At 43.7% G+C, this 17,890-nt stretch overlaps 1 protein-coding gene across 1 annotated transcript in view; it reads right to left on the reverse strand.

The window, feature by feature from the left end:
* tgfbr1b (transforming growth factor, beta receptor 1 b) overlaps nt 1-17,429 on the reverse strand; it is a 41,905-nt gene extending 24,476 nt beyond the window's left edge. The window contains exon 1 of the mRNA XM_004572066.6: nt 17,329-17,429. Within this exon, the coding sequence (XP_004572123.3) occupies nt 17,329-17,392 (64 nt within the window). The 5' untranslated portion in view covers nt 17,393-17,429. The remainder of the gene's footprint in view (nt 1-17,328) is intronic.
* Nucleotides 17,430-17,890: the final 461 nt, after the last annotated feature.

A 17,890-nucleotide genomic window follows, 5' to 3' on the forward strand; every position in this document is an offset into this window, starting at 1 on the left:
GTTATTCTGCCATGTTGCTAGGCTACGGAGTGCTCTGTGAGTGTGTCGACAAGGAAAGTTCGAACGTTTATGTCGTCCTCAGTCTTGCACTTAATTAACCCTTCATTCAGTGAGCTGTCAGTTACAGTAAACCAACAGCAGAGATCATTAAAACTGGAGGGTGTGTGTGTGTGTGTGTGTGTGTGTGTGTGTGTGTGTGTGTGTGTGTGTGTGTGTGTGTGTGTGTGTGTGTGTGTGTACATGAACATTTACTGAAGTGGTTGTTATAAATAGGGGTGGGTTTTTATAATCGATTCATCGATTAAAATCGATTCTGGCTTGGATAACGTAAAATCGATTCATTAAAATCCTGAATCGATTTTTTAATATAAATTTATTTTGTCCGAAATGCCAGAATCTCTGGTGACATCTCACAAAATTTCAAGAACCACCAAACAGTAAATGAGAGCAGGTACAGGGATTCTGCACATAGACTTAAACACACAGCGCGACCCGCGGATCAGAATCAGTTAGATGTCGCCTTTCTCACAGTCGGGGCTGAAAGCCGACAGCTCGCTGATCCGGGTCCGCGCTTTGTGTTCACGCCCTTTATGCGCTGATTCTAAAGCTGTTAGTTTGATCTCTCTCCAAACAATATTGACCGAACCAGCAGCAAAAGAAGATCCAAACGCTTCACATAAACATTGTCATGAATTCACTCTTTTACTGTTTTGCTTCCATTGCGATGCGCAGCTCTCTCCCTCTCTCCCTCCCCCTCTCCCCCCCCCCTCTCTCTCTCGAACAGTTTCGCTTTCTTCATTATTCGCTTGCTTGTTACGCACAAGTCTACTGTTGTTTACAGCGCTGTCGGCCGCTGTTTTTTCCCCTTTTACATTCTTCCGAAAAGAAAACCTCATTTCTGCTGTTCAATACTGAACAAATTTAAACTTTTTAATATTATTCAAAATGCAAAATGCTTAGCCGTGTGTCTAATAAAACCGCTGTAACTTCAGAGGTAATGTTCATTAATTAATGGTTTTCTTTCGTTTTTGATGTACTGCAGAATATTTTTATAAAATCCCAGGCCAGGAAAACCTTCATGTTTTTCTGTGTTTTATCCTCAGCTACTTTGACACAAAGGCATCTGCTGTGATGCTCACACCTTGGATAAAGTCTTGCGAGTGTCAGCTTCCTTTTTATAGATACAAAAATATGTAAATGTTCTGATCTGAATTATACTTCTGACTGTCAAAATTTCCCAGATTTAAATCGAATCGAATTAAATCGAATCGTGGATCGAATCGATTTGGGACCTTGTGAATCGGAATTGAATCGATTCTAGAAATCAGTGACGATACCCAGCCCTAATTATAAATGTTCCAACGGTGTGCATCATTCATACTGTAACACACCACGATACGGAAAACGAATAAAGTCATACAAGAAGTGATTACTAAGGTATTTTTAGTCACTGGTCTCATTCATTCATTGATGGTGTAGTTGTTCCACACACCACTGCTTTTGTTTTATTTGTGGTGAAAACAAACTTTAAACCTGCTACAGAGATTTCTTTATGTCCTCTCATGTAAATCCTCACAATTCCAGACTATGACTGTTTCTTTTATTGCCTCACTGCATCTCAAACAAAGCTGTGATTTTTGACCTGATATGAACCCGCTCATACAAACAGACCAATAGGAATGTGGCCTCCCAACAACACAAACAACACAAAGCACAGAGGTTCACTTTAATCTGCGTCTGCGTCAGCAAGCCACGCTTTCTGTTTCCACTCTGGTTTTTAAGCAGAAGTCTCCGAGTATGTGGCGCAGCAACATTTCCGTTGTTTTGTCTAGACGTGTGAGACACACCTGAGTAACAGAGTGTGTGTCTGCAGGGACAGACGAGCTGTGTGAGTCACTCTGCTGTCAGCTGGCTTTTATTTACAGCCACATCTCTGCTCTCGTCTGTGTGTGTGTGTGTGTGGTAAATCCAACTACACTGAAGTTAAAGTGTTTAAAAACAGCAGTAATAAGCACAAAGTATCAGCGCCAGCACCTCCATGAAAATAATAAGTGTGTGCATGTCCAGCTGTTTGCGTTTTCCACAGAAACCATCTCACTTTGGATTCTTGGGAACATTTGTCACCAAAGCCCGTTTACAGTTTTCCATTTTTCTACTTCTTTCCCAAACCCCGCTGGGAGGTCCTTTCAGCAGGGACATTACCATCCATCTGATTTCTTCAGCTAATAGCTGTGCACAGCTGCACCAAATATTAAAGTGAATACATTAATATAGCATAACAGACGGTTCAAGTGGTAACCTGAGGAAAACCTGAAACAACCTGCAGTAGGGCTGTTCGATATAACCATATATATCGGATGACGATGTAAAAACATCTACCGTTTCATTTTACACTGTCGTTTGTTTCGCGGTGTCGCAAAATAAACTGTTTACGGCAATATTTTTCATGGTTCTGATGTCACTGTAGTGGCTGTATTAATGTCTTAAAGTTCTCTCTTTCTCTTATATTTAATACAACCACACTACAGACGGACAAGCGCCTGTTTTTATGCGTTGTCGTTAGCAACAACGACGGTAACACCATCGCGTGTCCGCTCGTTTATGTTCCACGTAAACCTTTCACAATAAAGCTCAAGATCCTGTTGAGACCTTTCAAAATAAACTGAATCACATGAAAAAGTATGCAGAGTATTGACGGATGAGAATTAAAAAAGAGCCGCCAGGTGCTAAAAAATAAACCTCAGACTCAAACGTTAGACGCTTTTCCTCGCAGCACGCTGTGTAATAAATACTCACAAAGGAAACGGCGGCCGTTACAACTTGTGTCTAAAAATGTATCGTTTCATGCGTCGGTCGCTGTCGTTGCTTCGAGGCTCAAGCTTTACTGTGAAAAACTGTTACAGGATAAACAGTTTCGTGGCTCAGAAAAACAAACTATGAGAACACTTCTTCAGATCATATGTATCATATTTGACACGTACAGTGTTTTTGGGACTGTAACACCATCAGTGTGAACCTGACAAACCGAAATAAACTGCACAACACATTTAAACCAAGTAAAAGAAAACAGATAAGCAAATATGATACAAATTAAATGTCATATATGGAAATGTAAAAGTGATCTATTTACAAAAAATGAAACAAAAGAAGGTGAATGTTCTGGCAGTTATTTCCTGGTTCAGGCTGAGTTTAACTTCAGTCTGAGGTTAAAGGTGATAGAAAGAGCTCACACTGAGTGTCATGTTTGCATTTCACTGCTTTCTACTCTGGATGTCTGTTTATACTCAGCTGTAAGTATAAAAGGCTCCACTCTGCAACCTGTTTGTTTCTTTTCAGCTGTTGACTATAAACATTAGTTTGTGCTGATATTGCACTTTTTGAAATCTGCATTTTAAATGTATTTTTAAATATTACTTTAAATACTTCGATTTAAAGTTCTGCTAAAAGTTTCAATGCAAAGATTAGCATCACTGCACTGCCGTGTGTTTTAGGCATACAGGTGTGACAGAACAGCTTTAGTGTTACAATGTTACAAAATGCAGCGAAACATTCAAACAGTTGTATCGATTATAAAATAGACTGTATCGGATTCATACCGCTGTGGGCAGATATCCAACCTTATGATATCAGCGTTGGACATAAAAAAGTGGTATGGTGCCATCTTTACTTTTAACCTCCTAAGTAAATGACAGGAAGTAGTCCAGGAGCCACAGATGACCTTTGAACTATTCCAAGCTCAGTTTTTGATCAAATATAACAAAAAGATTCTTAGCACGTGGTGGGAGGGCTGATGTAACGACCAGCCTCTTTAATGAAGCGCTCAGCTCCAAACACAAGAACCTCAAGTTTGCTGGGACTCAGGATGAGGAGATGCAGTGCAGAGCAATGACAGGAAATCTCTTTACAACTGTTCAGTACATCACTCAGTGTAACATGTGCAAAGACACATGTGAGGGACTGCACATACGATAAGGGCATGTACAGGTAAGTATGATTGAAAAGATCTGAAAGCAGTGACCAGGATACCAAACCTATTGGGTAATCTGTCCTCACATGGACTCCCAGTCTGGAAGCAGTGGGTTGACTGGAACAGGCCCAGTGGCTGACAGAGTAACAGTCTAAATATTAAAGTGGTTCAATTCAATTTTATTTATACAGCGCCAAATCACAACAGTCGCCTCCTTTATATTGTAGATCGTACAATAATAGATTCAAAGGTTGAGTTGGTTGAGGAGAAGAGGGCACAGCTGGATGAAGGCTGGGCGTGATCCTTGGTGCGTGCCGGGCAGATGCTGAGTCAGGTTGACGGCGTTAGGCCTGGGGCGTGGCTGAACACAGTATTGCTTTCTACCCTGTATTACCAAAAGTATTCACTAACCCAACCAAATGACTGGATCCAGTTTTTCCCGTCACTTCCATGGCCACAGGTGTATAACATCCAGCACCTGGGCATGCAGACGCCTCTACAAACACCAGTGGATTCCAGCGTGGTGTCATGATGGGAAGGCGCCGCGTAGAGCAAGCAGGCCGGGAGTTTTAGCAGATGGACCTACGATATCAACGTGAAGATCCGAGGTGACCTTCTTGATTCATTGAATTCAAAAATGTTGCAGAAAACTTGACCTCTGACTGGGGCTGGGCCATATCATACCGTTCACGGTAATGCCAGTATAATGTTGGGCAATGATAAGAAAATGAAATATGGCGATAGAATATGGGTAAAACGCAGATGCGCAGTGTTTTCATACGCACATGGTGGAAAAAGCATGGCGGCGACGGAGAACGAGAAGGGCGAAAGCGGATCGCTGAACGAAACGGATGAAGCAGAACTGGTTTGTAAAAATGCTGCAGCTTCAGTGGTGTGGAACTGGTTTAGCTTTTGTTTGTCAGACACACAACAAAGCAGTTTGTGCTGATCTATAGAGGTCGCGACCTCTGAACCAAAATATGTATAATACAAGTTAATATGTACCTTGAAACTTGGAGTCACTACATCACATAACACTTGAGTCTCAACAGTAGTTGATATCAAGTTACTCATTAAGCAGATATGATATTTTGGACGTGACGTTCAGCTCTGATAGAGCCTCGTGGACTCGTCAGCAGAGGATTTCCATTACAATGCACCTATGTGTGCACTCAGGCGGGGTCTCCAGCTGTCCATGTTGGTGTCTGAGCCTTAGTCAACACCTGGTCAGCTGGGTGCAGCCTGTGATCTCTGCTAGCATGTACAAATGATCAACGTTATAATACTTTAAATCAGTACGTGTGCAGGCAGGAGGTGTCGTTTCTCTTCTTAGGTCAATCGGTCATTACGTGGAGCTCACACTCGATTGAACACACAAGCTCTTGCTTTGTTTTGATCACAGACACACCCTACATGTTGCCCTACCCCCATCTTCATTTCATTCCCCTTCCTCAGAGGTACCTCTCAGCTCCCACAGTTATTTCCAAAGGTCACGGCCCTGCCCACTGCCACATCCACCCGGTCAGCTCCTTTATGTCCAGCCCTTTGTCCACGCCAGCTGTGATCTCTGTATGACTGAATGTGTGGATGCATGCATGCTGGGAAAGGGGCCCCGGGATCTGCCCCCTTTTACAAAGCAGATGAGAAACCTGCTCTGTGGATGGCTCTATTGTTTATGTGGAACACAAAGCTGAGCACTGGGCTATTCAAACACTATAACAGATGCAGCTCTCTGTCTGTGACACTAACTGCAGATCAAGCCCCATTTTTGGAAAGCATGGTGGGAGCCGAGGCATTAGCAGATCCCTACAGCCTGTGCTCCATCACACTGGAGGCAGACACTTCCTTATGCAAACGATGCATTTTTAAACACAACCTGCAACAACCACAGCACCCAGCTATCATATCAGAGAAGGCAACATAAAGCTGAGCCAGCTTCTTGTTCCCACAGTCTGCATGATTAAACAGAGAATCAATAGGTCGTACGTCTGTCTGAGGCCCTGCGCTCATAAATATTGAGCAGCCTATGCTAAAGAGCCAGCAGCCGGTCAGCTGCTCGCCTCACACTTTTCAGAAGGAAAAGGTGGAGCCTGTGATCAACAGTCTGCTAACCACGACTTCAACAGCTACACAGGATGAGACTGTTCTTGTTGCCATGCTTGGTGGACCCTCTCATTTTTATATAGGGCTGCACAATATAGCATTTCAGCATCAACACTGCATCACATTCATGCTGCAGCTTGTGAAACGTGCACATTTCTTTTAATTCTGTGAGTCTGGCAACCATGATGAACAAGGGCTCTGTGGGATTTGCTCTTTACCATAATGCTAATTATGAACCACGTCGTGACTCAGCCCCAATACAGTAGATCTATTTGTGGGGGGTGAGGAATGGGTGCACAAATTTCAAAGAAATAACTGAGCAATATCATCAGCTGTTCACCCTGCAGACAAACTGCAGCTCCACCACCCCGGAGACAAGAAGGCAACAGAAGTCCAGACCACAAGACCTCCTGTCACCAGCTGGAACACAGGCGAGCACAGGACAAGGCTCTCTGAGGAGCCGTCTCACTGACATGAAGCACCAGCAGGAGTCACGTGGAGGGGGGTCCCGGCTACATCTGTCGAGATGGGGCCTGTTTGCAAAAGTGCTCTGATGTTGTCTAAGCTGTCGCTTCCTTGCACGATGTGATGTGACCGCCTCCCCACACACAGCCTTCATAGCCCCGCTGACCGTCTCACAGCTTATATCATCGGGTCTGATGAGTGTTTGTCCAAACTGTTAATCCTGAATTCAAACTAATAATAAAAATATTTAAGGAGGAAGGAAAGGGAGCGTGTTGGTGCTGTTCATAGATCCTGCAGACGATCTGTTTAGTTTTTGAACATCTGTATTCCAAAGTTTGGGAGTCTTTATGTGACAGTCTGACTTTTACTTTTATTTTAGTAATGATCAGCTCACCTCTAGCCAAGCCCAGGGTTTCCCAGCATCACACTGATCTACAGGTCACATACAGAAGGATCCTCGTCAGTGTCACAGATGTCATCAAATGTAATGACTGAACAGGAGTTCTTGGTGTGTGTGTGTGTGTGTGTGTGTGTGTGTGTGTGTGTGTGTGTGTGTGTGTGTGTGTGTGGTAGTATCCGAGCTTCCATCAGTGTTACAGAGACGCAGCCTCACATTAGAGTAGAGCAGACCATCATTTATACACTTTCTAAATCACCAAATGATTACATGAATATTCCCGACAATGCAAACCACAGCTGCACGTAACACACAGTGCTCATAAGAAAAACTCCTGTTGCACTTAAAACATGCTTTAAATAAAAAGCTCAGTGAAACAACAATATAAGGTGCTTCAGTCAGCTGCAGGCTTGGAGAGTAAAGGCTCAGCCTATAAACCAGCACTGTGCACCAGTCTCTGTTTGAACATCATATAATAATGTTTATGCTGTAAAACTGTTTGTAGAACAAAGGAATAAAGTTGTGTGGAAGTTAAACAGGTGATGTGAGCGAGCCCTCCCTCCAGCTGTTACAGTGTAAACAGTGATCACAGGCGCTGCTGATGGATGCTGGGAAATGTGTTTCACCTCCTTGGTCACAGCTCTGTGTCTTTACTTGTCACAGTGTGTGTAACAAACTCCTGCAAACGATGGAAACATCATCTTCACTGCTGTCATCGGGCTTTTTTGCTAAAAACAAAGACACGTTTCTACTGCAGTCACCGTGCTCGACCATGCTTCAGCTAACACACCCCACAGAGGGTCTATGATTTAAGGTAAATAATAGAGTTATTCAATGAGTCATTGGAGCACTAGCTCCCTCTCTGGTTAGGCAGAGACATTACAAGTTAAATACAAAAATCTAAACTCAACCTTAGATATCATGAAGTGGGGCACTGACAGATGATTACATCACTCTCACAGACAGTGAGTGAGTGAAAGTAGGCCCGGCTGAAGAGGCGGGGAGACCTGGAGCACTTTAATGGAGGCCACGACGGGCCGGCGTCTGAAGCCGCTGACTCACAGCTCAGACTGAAGCGTCTGCTCTGCTGCTCTGGCCCCGTCCTACATGACAACACACACTGTGTGAATCAATGAGTGTGTAGCACACAGAAGACACCACTTTACTTCCTCCCATGGTACAAAAATGAAGCCAAACTTTTCCTGTTTGTTGGAGCTGCCACGTTGTCTGCGCAGTCGTGACCTGAGGTGCAGTCACTGCGCAGCCGCTGGATACATTTATGTGGCGGTTTTCAAACGATTAGCTGATGGGTTAACTGTGACTCATGAAGGTAAATCCAACCACATCACTCTAATGACAAAGACTCACATGTGAACATGTTACAGTTCAATACCACACGTAACATCCCTCTGTGGCTCCTGTTCTTAACGTGGTGGCTGGATTAGATTAGGCACAAGCTTGTTGCTAGCTAGCGATGCTACACACCTATGTTACTGTCGTGCTCTAAGATTCGGCTCTCCTGAGTTCTTATCCCACCACAGACCGATGGCATCAGCTGCACACACACACACAAGCCCAGAGTCAGAATTATCTGGAAATTAAACCAGCGGTGCTTTCAGATTTTAACATCAGACTGAAGATGATCTGAAACTGAAGGTTCGATCCGGTCCACTCACAGAGCCCTCTACAGCCGGCTAACATGGACACTTTCAATAAAAACAGCAGCACAGGTTTCATAGACGTACAATTTATTCTTTATTTAACTACAGGACCCAGAGTCCACACTGTTATGCACAGATACATCCACCCCAGAGAAAAACTCAGACACCATTCCTGCATCCAGAGGTTTGGAGAAACTTCCTCCCTTTCCAGATGTTCTGCTGACCCACTGAGAGAGAACTCATTTCACAAAAAGACAACAACTATAAGTAACTGTAACGAGTCATTGGGGAACACAGACTGTTGGTTACAGCACAGAAACACTGTTGCTGTTTTAATTCTGGTTCTTTTACTTCCATCAGGTGTGTTACAACAAACCTGGAAAATGTCACTAATTTTACAGGCAGTGAGTGAAGAATACATTTTCTTCTTCTGCATTAAATCCTCCATTAATGACAGCTTACTGTCCTCACACATGTGCAGGCACACAAACATGCTGCTCTTTGCACTTATTTAATGATCAGCTCTACACATGATCTGAAAAGTCCAGCCTGCTGCTCTTAGTTGAATAATAAACTGTACTGTAGTACTGTAACGGTAACGTTTTGACACAACCCATCTCAGCTGCAGGAACATCCCTCAGCTCAGAGTGATTCTTTAGTCAGGTTATACTCATTTATGTTCACAAACTAGCTAACCAACACCAACGCCAACCAACTGCTCATCTTAACTAGCTAGCTAAGGACGTTCATTATCGATCGACTTACAAACGTGCCGATAACTTACTGAAAGGGTCCTGCTGTTGGTTAGTCCAGTTTACTGCAGAACACCACGTGCTGTCAGTCCTGGTTAGGAACGGGAATCCAGAACCGGTTCTTGTAGAGAACCCAGCAGTAGTCCATAGGGCTGTGCGATAAGACCAAAATCTCATATCCCGACAGAAGACATTTATCGTCCCAACAACGATATATATTCTGTGAATCAGCTCGACTTGTGTGAAGTGTTTTCAGCTGGGCGTCGTGTACCTAGAGTTTTCTTTGTATTTACTACACGGCGTGCTGCGGGGGAAAGCCTGTTCTAAGGTTTATTTTTTAGCACCCGACGTTTTTGGGGTTTTTTTTGCTTCTGGTCCGTAAACACTCTGCATACTATTTCACATAATTCAGTTTATTCTGAAAAATCTCAACAGGATCTTAGCTTTATTGTGAAAGGTTTATGTGGAAAGCAAACAAGCGGACGGCGGAGCCACGCGTCGTTGTTGCTAACGACAACGCATAAAAGCAGACGCTTGTCCGTCCGTAGTGTGGTTATATTAACCTCCTAGGACCTGGCGTCCACATATGTGGGTTGTCTAGACCAAAATACTTAATGTTTCTGGGCCTGATATCCACTTACGAGGACGTTGAGTGGAACATGCATGCCGTGGAAGAGTTCGGTTGTTAGGAGGTTAAATATAAGACAAAGACAGAACTTTAAGAACCAGTGACCATCAAAACCATGAAAAATATTCCAGTAAACAGTTTGTTTTGCAACACCACGAAACAAACGATGGGGTAATATGAAACAATAGATGTTTTCATATCATCAGACGGTATATATCGTTATATCGAACAGTAGTCTAGCTGCTTAGAATCATTCGTCTGCCTGCCTATCCATCCCACTTGTTGGTTCTCGCACCCTCGCTACGGTCAGCTGACTTCAGTACATGTGTCGGAGGACGAGGGAAACAGCGGTGCAGTCCACAGCATGGACATTGCACAAAAAAAGACGAGCGCGATGGTAAAGTGGAGACTGCTCCAGGCCAGAAACGAGTGCACGATGCTGTTAGCACAACTTCAGCATGGACAGCATGCTAACGCTAACCTAGCCAAGAACCGAGAGTGCTGTTAAAGCTGAGTGAACGCAGACTCCAGTCCAGCAGCCTGAACTTCAGCAAGATGAGCAGTCGGCTGCATCTTCACCTGTTTGTAGAGCACAGTCACTGTGTTGATCACTTTCCAAGTCTCTGCGTGCTCGTTTTCATCTGCTGCTGTGGGCTCGACAGAGAAAAACATCACGTGTGTGTCCTCATTAGGACAGGCACAAATGTGTTAGGGTGTGTGTAGGTTTAAATTGTTAAATGGCATTTTACAGAGTAACATCAAATGATGAGTGTGATGAGCCAACACTGATGACAACACAGAGGGAAACACCTCCAACATCTGCCCACAGAGCACGAAAGCCATTTGTACAAATGTGACGTCCTTAAAGCACACAGCGAGTTGCTTCTCTCTGCTGAAGCTGTAACAAATACATGTAAGTGTGTAAGATCAATGCCTGAATGTTACAATTAGGGCTGAACGATATATCGCATTTGCGATAATATCGCGACATGATCAAGTGCAATTTTCTAACCGCAAAGGCTGCGATTATACTCTGGACATGTCCAAATTCATGGGCTGCATCCTCCTGAGGCCGCATTTGTAGACCGATTACGTCACAGCGACGCGCCGAAGGCTGTCCAAATTACTACCATATCCCAGAATTCATAGCGCGGCCCAGCCAAACTCCAGTTTCCAGCAATGGCGGCCGCTACTAAGTTTTAAAATTACTCATACTAATCTTTCTGGGTCACAAAATAAACTTTTAACATATTTTCAGGCGAGAAAGTAGTTGTGTAAACATCAAATATCTGCTCGGTTTATCAAGATATCCCATATTTGCAAAAGTGCTTCGACGTTTTCAGAGGCGTCTGCTACCCACCAGCTCGACAGCTAGCCGGGAGCTCGAGGGTTACTGATGCGGCCGAGAACGGCACAACTCCCGGCACATCATTTTCAGATCACCGCGGAGTTTCGCTGCTCGGGTTAAACGTAATATATAAGTCACTTAGACAACCTAAAAATGTTATTGTTGGGCTTTTTTCAGTGTTTTGTTTGTTCGTGAGTAAATCGGTTTGGCTGAGATTAAAGTTATTAGATTAGATAAAATAAAACTTTATTAATCCCCCGGGTGGGTTCCTCCTTGGTTTTCACACAGCTGACTAAACGTCAAACAGAAAACTTATTAAACAGAAGTATGAGACAGTCGAGAATTTACACCAGTGTCTGGTTATATTTTAGATAGCAAGAAGCAGACGGCCGAGTTTATTAAACTCCACCGAGACAGCGGTGACGCTAATCAGAACTAGACCGTCCAATGTTTGTGTGTGTGTTTATACAATTGCTATTATGTTTGCACTTTATGTGTAATGTTACTGACTGCAGAGATCAGTAAGATGTGTGTATTTTTTATTTATTAGTTTTATTTATTTAATATTATTTTTTAATTGAATGACTGTCTAGTAGTTCACAGATGTCGAAAAACTGAGTGTGGTAAAGCCACTGATTTTGTTTATGTATATTTCTGCAATCTGCACATTGTACTGACTTTCATTTTAATGTTTACACCAGGGTTCCTTGTCAGCACTTTATGCTCAGATGTTTGTAAGCTAAAAATAAACTATTGTGTATGTTCAAATATACTGTTGTGATTGAAGAAGTTAAATAAAAATGTCAGTCATCAATTCATGCATCACCTCATGTCATCATAACAGAGGTCTGTCTTCCAGGAAAGAACAGTTTAAAATTAATGTAATATAGTATTGGCCATACTATATGATGTATTGCTTGTCTTTGTTTAATAATACAGAAGACAAAGACCTTAAAAAATAATCGCATATCGCATCGCAATCGCAATATTGGGGCAAAAAAATCGCAATTAGATTATTTTCCATAATCGTTCAGCCCTAGTTACAATGTGCTATTACAACTGAAGGCACTGCGCACGTTCATGCACAGTAACAGTGACTGGGATTAAGGCTGGATGAATATATCGACCTTTGACGACAGGCTGAGCCTTTCGCCCATCGCTCTCACACCAGCGATTTATTTATCTGCCCACGAGTACGTTTGCTAATAATGTTGGTGGAAGCTAAGAGAACGAGTCAATGCAAAAAAATAATAGAGCTGTATTAACGGCACAGCGATTCATTTACTGAAACTCAGAGCAGAACGACCGGCAGCAGCCTGCGTTCAGAAACAAAAAACATTGAATTTTAATTAAAAACTACAATGATGGGAAACAAAGAGACACTGGCTTTGTTTTTCCACTCTAAACCTGTTTATCTGTCTCACACACTCCACCAAACAACAGACACAAATGTCAACACAAAGTAAGTAAAAATCTAAATGTCTCACCCAGCGAACATTAATAAATCTCAGACGTAACGTTAAGTCTTTTACCTCAAATAAACGAATAATCCAAACAGCAGCTGCATTAATACTGAAACAAGCAAAAGGTCAAATATCCCCTCCAAACAAAACGTGTAAATTCTGAACGTGCGAATCAGTCTGTGCATGATTACAAGGCTCCGCCCATCAAAATGTCACCTATCATCGTTCACTGGACTGACGATTGTCCACTGGAAAGAAATGTACGTATCGCCCAACCTTAACTGGGCTGCTCGAGACCTGACTGTAGATAACGTCAGGGTCAGCTGCTCCACACAGGCTGTTTATGACGTGAACCAGCTTACAGACAGAAACAGCTGCCAACACTCAGACGGTGCTTACTATTAGTTTATCACATCATCACCATCATTTGCCTCACACAGTAAACACTGAATCACAGCATAGAAAATGATGTTCTTATATTTGCTGTGTTCCCGTGTAACTCCGCCCCTCCTCCCTGACTGATGCAAAATTCCCTCCAATCATCACACTGAACTGTACTGAAGTAAAAAGGACTTTACTAATGCACGACCTTTATCGGTTAATATTCATCCTAATCTGGAGCTGAGATATTGACCTGAACAATAAGTGGCTTTTATCCCAGCAGTGTGATGTTGAGCGTCAGGTCCTGGCATGAAATGATTACAGCACAGCATCGTCTCCTCTACACTCACACAGGATGGTAAAGAGTGTCCTCTGCTAAAGGAGGCAGCGAGGCTCCTTTCCTTAGTATCTGGAGAACTGGAAAAGCTTGCATTGTGACCACCACACAGACACGTCCAGGTCACGTCTCTTGCAAAGTGGGCACAGACTCACAGACATGCTGACGCACAAAAACACACAGATACAATAGTGTCTGAACTCTTTTGGCTCCCAGAGTCTGACGGAGTCTGTTTAGACTCCATGCAGAGCTTACTTTATTTGACTGGAGTTGAGATTATTTACTTTTGCATTTAACAGAATGTTTTCTTTAAACAAATCAAACTTTAGTAAGCAAAGGAAATACAAACTGTTGCTGACAGACGTGTGCAGTTAAACTTAAAAACACTTTTCTCTTCTTACTGCTCATTAATAATCGATCACTACAGTAACCAGCAGCTTCAGCCCTAACATCATACGCTAGACGTCGTCCTCAGCCAGACTGAAGCTTTCCCTCAGAAACACGGGCAGCAGCCTCTCCGTCAGTGACCGAGGGTTATTCATCAACACGTTGTTGCCAGCGGCTGCTCGTGTGGCTACGACCACTCAAATTAGTTGTGGTTCTTTAAGCAAGGACAACGGCTGTCTGGGGTCACCCACATGCCTGGCATTCCTCCACTGCTAGTCCCGATGGTGGGAGAACACGGTGCACGGAAAAACCTCCACAACAATAACATGTTGTATAAACACCCAACAGTGACGCATGAGCAACACAACCAGACGCAAAAAACAGCAACTGACCGTCTGTGTCGATTTTTACTGTTCTAACAAAAACATCTGTTCAACCCTCCATCAAAGAGGAAGCAGAGCGTCCACTGGTGGAACAAAATCCCATTACCACTGGGTCACTAACAAACAGCCCGTCCTGGCTCTTATTGCAGGATTCATCAAACAGCATTGCGGGATTAACACAGAGGCTCTCCTCTCATTCAGCAAACACAGCAGCAGGGCTGCCACAGACCATTATTGTGATAGTCGACTAATCAGATCATCATCCATTGGACGTAAAACTACAGCTTATTGCACCAGCAGCATCTGCTCTTATATAACTATCATTAGCTTACAGCTTGAAGTGTTTCAGGTGCTAACTACAAATAAAGACAAGATGATAGTTTATTAAAGTTTAATGAAGTTTGCAGATTGTTTCGGTGAAGTTTAATAAACTCCTTGCTATCTAAAATATAACAGGACACCGGAGTAAACTCTCGACCGTCTCACACTTCTGTTTAATCAGCTGTCTGCTTGATGTTTATTCAGCTGTGTGAAAACTATAACTTTAATCTCAGCCAAACAGATTTACTCAGCAACAAATAAAACACTGAAAAAAGCCAAACAATAACATTTGTAAGTTATCTAAGTGACTCATATATCATGTTTAACCTCAGTAGCGAAAGACAGCGGTGGGTTTGAAAATGATGTGCTGGGAGTCCGCTGTTCTCGCCGGCTCCACTGAGCCCTCTAGCTGGTGGGGAACAGCTGAAAACATCGGCGCACTTTTGCAAACACGGTGTCTTAATAAACCGAGCAGATGTTTGAGGTTTCCACAGCTACATTCTCCCCTGAAAATATGTTAAACGTTTATTTTGTGACCCAGAAAGAGTAATAAGAGTAATATTAACACTAAGTAGCTGCCGCCATTGTTGGACACTGGAATTGGCTGGGCCGCGCTATGAATTCTGGGATATGGTGGGCCACGAAGGACACACCCGACCCATCCTTCAAATCTGGGGAAATGAAGAACGCATTTTTCGGCCGCGTTTGGGGGAGTCTTTGAATTTGGACAGGCTTCACCGCGTCGCTGCGAAGCCTGTCTTAAATCCTGCTACTTATTCCTGCATCTTTCTGGATCTTACACAGCTTCAAACGACGCGTCGACTATTAAATCAGTCGTCAATGTAATCGTGACTAGTCGACCAATCGTGGCAGCCCTAACAGCAACAAACATCATAATCGATTCAAAGTTAGCTTCCTACCACACTGTAACCATGTGACATCGTGGCCTAACCCTAACACTATTCAATAATTACTTGAACGTCACCCACCCTCGTCTACTCTACTGAGCGTCCACTCTTCTAGCAAAACTTCAACATTGGGAAACAAAACAACAGCTCTTGAATGGCACTGCTTCTCTGAGGTTCGTGCACCATTTCCAGCTCATCTGCTGCATTTATACATTTGCAAACATGCGTATACTTTGAATTCTGTATGTAGTACTGTGTACGTGGGCTAGTCTGCAGGAGATCGGTTTCTACGTCTCAAGATATGTCACGATTTTCATTACTTACTGTGCTAAAAATGGAGGAGGAAAATGGGAGGGAAGAAGGAAGGGGGGGAAGTGACAGAGCACCACCTCGTGCCCGTTAGGGTGGAGGATGATGAGTACTAGTGACACCATCCAATTTAGCTTGCTGCCTGTGCTCAGCTGTGTGCGGATGCTGCTGAAGCAGGAGTGGGAGCTGCATGGGTGTGGTGCTGAACAGCAACGTGGCACAGAGGTGGCAGTGAAGATGCTCTCATGCAGTCTACACTGTAATCCACAGCCACTCGTGGTCCAATTAAAATCAGACTTGCGTTAATGTGAGGATAACAAAAGAAAGAAGGACTGATGATGCTCCAAACGTGCAACATGACAAGCCTCCCGCTGAACAAAGAGCAGAAGTGCCTCCCCTTTGTTTGTGTCCCTGAGCCAACATATCATGAGTATATGAGGACCCCACGGGGGGCTTTAATGACCTCAGCTGAAATCACGCTTCCCCACTCATCGAGCCTCTCTGTATACACAAAGGAATGTCACACAATGAAGCGCAAAGAACACAGATGCAGGTGAAGGCTGTACCTTTAAGAAAACCCTTCACCTGTAAGAGTCACGCGATGGTTTTAGCGACCACGATGTTTTTTTCATGAAAAACGAATAAAAATCTGGGCTCAACACTCGCGAGCACGAGCAGCAGTGCACGAGCAGCAGTGCACGCGCCTGCCCTCGTCACTAACCGTGCTGGCTACTTCAAAGCTGCGTTTCCTTAAACACTTCCACTGTAGCCGACTACGCTGCTGCAAACATGCAGCGGAGCGATGCAGCTCTGGCATTTACGCAGCAGCGACTTCAGCATTTATTTACACGAGTTTCTTGTTGAAAGTTACAGCAGCGCTAAACGAATTTCTGACAGAAGCTAACGGGCTAGCGTCTGCTCGTCAGGCAGAAAACTACTGAAGTCAACCAGCAAGTTACTCTTTAAGCATTTATCCACGTAGAATAACGGAGTTATTTATCAGACTCACATCAAAGGTTAGTAATGCTCCTCAAGATGAGTCCCGACCAGAACACTAACAACGCGTTTGAGATGGTAAATACAGATATTTACATAAATCCCAGCAGGAAAAAATGCTTGTTCCCAATTTCAATTAATGTTTGACAAAAAGCAAACAGCCGTCCGTGATGCGGCCAACTTTCTATCAGCCACACTCGGACTGTTCCTTCAGACGGTCCTGTGCTGGTCCAAAGCAGGGTCGGAACGGGTGACCAAAACCGAGCTTAGCACGCTGAACCGTCTCAGCGCCGTGTGACTTGTTGCTGCCTTATCCTTTCCCCCCAGACTATAAACATTCATCAGGCAGACAGCAGCAGACTGGCCGCAGACCCTACGCCATTTTAGTTAGACACAACCCGCTTCTTGGGGGTTCTTGAACAAAGAGCACTTCTAAGGGAAGCGAGTCGAACCAAGAGTGCAAGTTTCGACAAATACACGAAAACACACGCACATCTACTGTGTTCATTTCAGATCACTTACCATTATTTTCTTGTATCCTTGTCCCAAAAAGAAGGACGACCACAAAAAGCCGTACTGCACCCATCGTGGCTGCGAACCAGACTGCCACTCGACTGCTAACTTCTCCCTGCGCAGAAGAAGACGGCCGCTGATAGGCTGACGGAGCAACGAGCCCGCCTGGCCGGGACCTGCTCAGGAGTAGAGCGCGCTGATTGGCCAATGAACGTACGACACCCCGCCCACTAGAGCAACTGTAACGCGCCTGTAAACAAACCGTGTTCACTGCATTAACAAAGAATGTTATAATTCAGTTACATTTATATTACTTCAGTACTACACCGTGTTCGTATATTTCTAATAGAAACCAAACCATTCTTAGAGAATAGAATAATAAAGTCTTACAAAGGTGATATGTGCTTTTCTTTACACTCATTTCTCAGAGTTTTTATCTGATTTAGTGCAGACAAAATAATTATTGTGGGTGACTTTAACATTCAGAAAGAACATGTCACCAGCTGCTCTGTTAATATTAGCAGCAAACTCAAATAGCAACCAAACGGGTTTAGGGGAGGAAGACAGGACA

This window comes from Maylandia zebra, linkage group LG9, assembly GCF_041146795.1.
Source record: "Maylandia zebra isolate NMK-2024a linkage group LG9, Mzebra_GT3a, whole genome shotgun sequence".
Classification (NCBI taxonomy): Eukaryota; Metazoa; Chordata; class Actinopteri; order Cichliformes; family Cichlidae; genus Maylandia; species Maylandia zebra.